This window comes from Gavialis gangeticus, unplaced genomic scaffold, assembly GCF_001723915.1.
Source record: "Gavialis gangeticus isolate Ggan-Ray unplaced genomic scaffold, GavGan_comp1, whole genome shotgun sequence".
Classification (NCBI taxonomy): Eukaryota; Metazoa; Chordata; order Crocodylia; family Gavialidae; genus Gavialis; species Gavialis gangeticus.
Window position 1 is genome coordinate 36,947,316 of NW_017728996.1, and position 6,287 is coordinate 36,953,602.

The 6,287-nt window shown below is 39.5% G+C and overlaps 1 protein-coding gene across 1 annotated transcript in view; it reads right to left on the reverse strand.

Moving 5' to 3' along the window:
- THSD4 (thrombospondin type 1 domain containing 4) overlaps positions 1 to 357 on the reverse strand; it is an 853,555-nt gene extending 853,198 nt beyond the window's left edge. Inside the window, exon 1 of the mRNA XM_019504324.1 lies at positions 264 to 357. Coding sequence (XP_019359869.1) covers positions 264 to 292 — 29 coding nt within the window. The 5' untranslated portion in view covers positions 293 to 357. The remainder of the gene's footprint in view (positions 1 to 263) is intronic.
- Positions 358 to 6,287: the final 5,930 nt, after the last annotated feature.

The window sequence follows — 6,287 nt, forward strand, 5'->3', positions numbered from 1 at the left end:
GCTAAATTTGAACAAGACACTGAGACCTTTCACACTTCATACTCCACTTGAAACAAGGTCCTTGTCTGATTCCTTTAATGGAATCTACATACTTCACCAATCAACTATTTGAACATGACTTTGTATTAAGGCACCAATGGTCCAAATAGAGACTATGCCTCTAAGCTTTTAAAGCCTACAGACAAATAATCAATTGATACTTACTGCAATCTGACAAGAGCATATTAAATACTTTTAAAAGGGTATTTTACGGTACAACTTACCTCAAAGATACTATTAAGCTGTCTACCATGATCTTTTACTGTGAAGTGTCTTGAGGGGAAAAACTCTGTTAAAATGTGATGCAGATTACACAAGAATCCTGCAGAATAAGAGAGAAAAACATCTGTCAGCATCTTTTATTGGCAATTTTCCAAGATGCCTATGAAACTAGAGATGGACCCACACCAAACATTTATAGCCAAACTCCCTTGAACTTTGCAACAGTTCAGGTTAGAACTTAAGTCTGTCCCTGTTCAGCAAAACATGAAACCTATGCTTACCTCCCACAGAAATCAATGGGTTTTAAGTGCTGAAGTGCTTTGCTTAACAAGAAAGAACTGCTAACTCAGGAATAACCAGGTTCGTATAACTGCTATTAATTCATATCTTTATTTCACGTTCCCTTTTAATCCCTTTGAAAGCTTCAGTTCCTCTCTTTCTCCAACACATGCCTTGCCATTATTTCATAACCAGTAGCAAGCTGAGACCCTGTGTGGTGACTTATTTTAGAATAGGACAGACATTTTTGTAAAGGTTTCCAAATATTGGTACCAGTGCTCTGCAGGAGTGTATATTGCCTAAGCATTTGGGTACACACAACAGAAAATGTGTCTCTGAGTACAGCCAACACACAACAGCCAATACATCCTTCTTTGAATTCAACCTTCTCTAGTTTACCTCTCCAAGTTGCTTCAGTAATATCCGAGCACCTCCCAACATTCCTGCTGGGCACCGGTGTTACCCTTGTAGACAGCAGCGCTGAGGAAGGCAGAAAGCTCCTGGCAAAGCACTGAACCCAGAGTTCCCCAGTCCCAGCCAACCATCCTAACCATGAGTTTGGCCTTCCTCCCCTCATAAGAGAATATTTTATATTTGTGATCCTTAGTTCTGCACATCCGTAGGTGATTTCTGTTACCCAAATGTAGCTTTACTGTGTGGCTAAATCCTAAATTGTTGAGATACTAAAGGACTTATTTTCTTGGTGAAGTTTCAGACACTGGGAAAGCAAATTGAAATACTAATAAGAGCCCAAACAACTGATGTGGGAGAGCACAGTATTAACCTTAGGAAAAAATTATTTAATTTCAGTTAAGGACTGAACCTGCATCTACATACCTCAGAGCTGAATCAACTCTGGCCTGTATTATGCCATTTACAAACAGTCATGTGTTGAAATGCAATGCAGTGAACAGAAACATTAGAGCATTGCTACTTGCAGATAAATAATTCTCTATTTTTGCCAGCCAGGCAGGCAATTACAAATTGGTTAGAAAAGAAAAAGGTTTATGAGAGCCTTTTAAAAAAATATGTAGTTAGGTAACCTACACACACTGTTAGAAATACATATCGTTTATAAGTATCTAGACAACCTTCACATCCCACATAATCCAGGAAATTTCCACAGACAAATCTGAAAACAAAGTGTCCTTTTTGGCTTTCCTTTTTCTACAATCAGTTTAACAGGAAGGCAAGGAAGAAGAGAAATGTTGTGCCAAAACTGTATATATATATATATCTAAGCACAACAGGCTCAAATTGCTCATTAGGACGAACCATTTTAGTTTAAAAAACCTACCCTGCTACCTTGTTGCTCTGCCTCCCTTGAGATGATTCAAGGGCCTCTCTGTAAGAGTGCTTTCAAAGTATTCTCCTTCCTAAATACAAATGCCTACAGCTACACAATTTTATTTTAGGAAGATATCCAGTATTTTGGACTAGATCCTCTGCTGGTGTCAGTAGGCATGACTTTCTGCCAGAAATGCACCACTTCACACCATCAGCCCTGCTCCCCTTTAGATTCTTGCCAAACCTACAAAAAAAATTGCTAAGCATTTTGACAGATGCCCTAAGAAACTATTTACTAAAGACATTCTTGCAAAAACTGTTAAGGAAACAAAGACCTATTTTCCTGCTACCTGATATACAACTATCAAAAACTCCAAGGCCAACAATCTTGGATTCACGGTAGTAGAACCTAGAGGATACATATGCAACATGGATTGCCACCAACACAGTTTCAGATCAAATTTACCAGATGTACTTTCTTCCTCTGATTTTTTTTTTTACTCATTCCAAGATAATCTTTTCTTTCCCCATGCTCCTATGGGAGGGGAGGGCAGGAGGAGGGGTAGAAGAATGTGATCCCAGTGGAAGATTGTGATACTAATTCAGGTATAAAAATAAATGTGTATCAACCTAAACTACTCTGCAAATGACACCTTGTTCTGAAAAACAAAAAGATGTTCTTATTGTAGACACAGCGGGTATGTCTACATGACATATTTACCGCATGGTAGACTAATTAGCTGTGCAGTACATATTGCATATCTACACATGCACCCCTACTAAGCTAAACTAATTAACTATGCAGCAGGGTAGTACTTGTAAATAAAAGCACTATCTTGCTGCAGATTTTTTTTTTACTCCACAGCAGTGCACATATAGATGCTGCCCTGGCTGGGGCTCGAGGGTGCTTCAGTGCAAGGGGCTGTTTGCTGGCTAGCCCCACACTGAAGCACCCTCATGCCCCAGCCAACCCCTCCACAACACATTTAGCTGGGGGGAGCAGCACCGGGCTGGCAGACTGACTCCTCAGAGTCTCTGCCAGTGGGGTCTGCTCCAACCCAACTCAATTTGCTGCAGTCCCAGGTGCATGTGAAGACACAGTGCCCCGGAACAATAAACTCCAGAGTTTCTTATGCACATTTTACCCAGAGTTTTTAATACAAAGTTCTGAAACTATGTCACTCATTTGTCCTCAGTGGGATCTGAAGCACGCAATGATATGTTAGATAGGTAATTAATCTAAGGGCCACACAGAACAGATTTTGAAACTTCTAAAAGTCTTACAAGCATTTTACAGCAGTTAATAATTCTTGAGGTCTTGTAAATACTAAAACAAACATTTTTTTAAATTGTAGGAATCTGAAAGTATTGCAGATACATCTAGCAAAGCACAGTCCCATATACCCATGCACACCACAATGATTGCAGAAGGAATAACACACTATGCATCTTGTCATGAACTGTGGTGTTGGGTGGTGCTGTTAAGATGTATATGACACTTAACACAACATGAAAATTGTTGAAAGTTTCCAAGATATTCTATAGTCTACCCTGGGAAAAAGCCAAGACCTCTGAAAGTTTTTCAAAAACCAGAAAGAAGATACACTGAATTTGCATCTGCCCTGTTACCACTAAGCTTGCTAGCTTTCAGGTCATAGAAATTTCTTAACCTCACTATAGCTTTTTCCTTTTATGTAATTAAATATTAATTGGACCAGAGCAAGAGACAGTAGTGGCTAGGTCACTCACACGGGAAGGTTATCCTATTAAAAGGCCTGCATCTCCCACATCCCAAGTGAGTGTGCTAACCTCAGAACTATCCTGGTGGATAAGTACAAATTCAGGCTATTCTGGGGCAGTTCTATCATGCCCAGAGAAACTTTCCCTTCTGTCAAAAGTGATCTTTTCCACAAAAAATTTGTTTTTTTTTACAAATCGAGCCTTTTATGACCACCCCCCTCCCCCCACCCACTAGGCTTACTAGACTTTACTTCTCCCCTCCTCAATTCTTAACCAAGTTTGCCTAGCGCTAGAGGGTATTACAACTGATTGTGGTCCCTACAGTCATACTACACCTCTCACAATTTCCAGTACTCACACAGGATCACCCTTCCTTAGCTCTACTAGATGCCAACATTTGGCACCTTAAGTGAATCAAAAAAAGAGCGTTATTAATAATAAAAGCAATGTCAAAATGGGGTGAAAAGGAGAACAACAGCTACTCAGGGAAGAAATATCTACTATAACTATGCTTGCCATTTTTTAGAAAGTTACACATAATATCTTAAGCACTGTTGAATGATACAATACACAAAAATATAAAATCGCTGAGAGAGATCTGATAGGGCACAGAGGTTAAGAAAAGAAGCTTTGCTGGGAAGCCACTAGTGAGCTAAAAACAATATATATGGGTTAATCAAGTTAAATACATTTTCCTCCTTTAAGAAAGTTTCAAAAAACATTCAGAGAGCTAATTAATTAGTTAACCTCTTAAATATCATGGGACCTATCACATGGAATTCTTCAAGTGACTGTACCCTTTGTTTATTGTGAACAGAAAGTATTTCACTTTCAGGAACTCCTAACAATCCTTAGGAAGCCTTTCAGCTTCTCATTCCTTTAATTTCTGTCACTTCCTATTATCTATGCATTAGCTATAAACTTAGCAAAACCTTCTTAATCTGCCTGTGTGTACACATATCCAGTGAAAAAATCTTATAAAACTATTTTAACCTGAATCAATGATGCTTCCATCACCTAGATATACCCAAACTCAATTATGTTTAAAATAGGTCACAGCTGTATGACCTATTTGTCTTGTTGCCTTAAATACATGGCAAACCAAGTTAAATTTCCTTTGATATTTATCTTTCTGGTTAGATAGTATATCTTGCCAGCTATTGACAATGGCTATTTGAAGTAGCTATGAAACTTGAGTGGCTTTCTAAAGTAGTATTTTCCAGTGATTTACAGCTCACTTTTTTATTAGTTAAGAAAAGTTCAATAGCAAATAATGCTGAGTGAGATTTGCCTTTCAAAATTTTACAAAATCCCTTTAATAAAGCAAAGACAGTCTTTGACTATAACCTCCTACATACTGGCAGAACAGTTTAATACAGAGAAGCAGCTAATAACCATGTACATGAGCCCTTTGGATTGCCTCCAGTTCACTACATTGACAACACCTCCATACAGAGTTGCACAGTACAGTACATTAAACAAGCTGGATACATTTGTACAATCTCTGCACAAACTATGGGCAACCAAAGCAGGAAGGAGAACAGGGAAAGAGGGTGAATCATATTGAATCTTTTGATGTACAAGGCCAAATTCATGTATGGAACCTGGGTTATAATGGGATGTCTAGATCCAAGAAGGACTTCACTGATTAAAGCATTGCCTAAACAGACTTTAGGCACCTACATGCAAAATTGTGATCTATACACCTCCACTTAGCTGCTATTTAATGCTGGGAATGCAGAAATTCACTGGAGTCAGTTTAAAGTCACTTTTTTACTTTAAAGGTCTCCAAGCACCTACAGTTCAGTTTCTGAGCCTGCTCTTAACAGCACAGCACCTAGCTCCTTCACCTAAGCCTGACTGGGATCCAGAAACTAAGCCACTTAGGAGACAGAGGTGGAGGAAGCAGTATGGTAGGCATGCTCTAGAAACAGCTAACACACTGACAGAATCAGGCTTCCTACAAAATGCAGTAGTAGCCACCATTTAACCTTTTTTTAAAAAAATAACAGGGCCACTAGTAGAGAAGGAAGCCCTCTCCCAGGAAATAGGCCAAATGCTTCCCTATACCAAGAAGTTCAAACTCCACTTTTCCTACCTTGCAGGGGTGTGTCCTAAATATTAGTCTATAAACTAGACTGAGTGAGGGCTCTCTCCATAACTGCTACTGAAGCTGTGCTACCATGCAAAAAAAGAATGCAAGCCTGATTGAACTAGAGAGACCACAACTCTTTAGGCTCTTATGTAGCTGATTTTTTTATACAACACCGTAACTGCTTAATGTGCAATGCAGAAGCAGCAAAGACCAGAACACTCAGAAGGATGTTTTCGGTGAAATAAAGTTAAGTGCCTACCTTTGGGAGAGGATTCTATATGGTGGACCCCAAAGTGACAGAGGAATTTTCTGTGGAGTCCTGAGGAACCTAAACCCCAAGAGGCGAGGAATGCACAACCCTCTCATCAGCTGTCCCTACCACTTTCAGAAGCTCCTTACTCAGCAAGCTGGATGTTCTAACTATTCCCATGCACTTAGAGCAGCCGAGGCAGCTAACACTGGCTCTGGATTCCCCTTGGAATCCAGGGGGATGTACCTAACATTTAGTTAATACAGCATCCAATCTTAATCTTCTCAGTCCTTTACTGGATCCAGACCCTAATTCCCACGAACCATTTGCAAATAAAGCTGTATTTTTGTGCTGCAGATGGTCACTCTGTGGAGT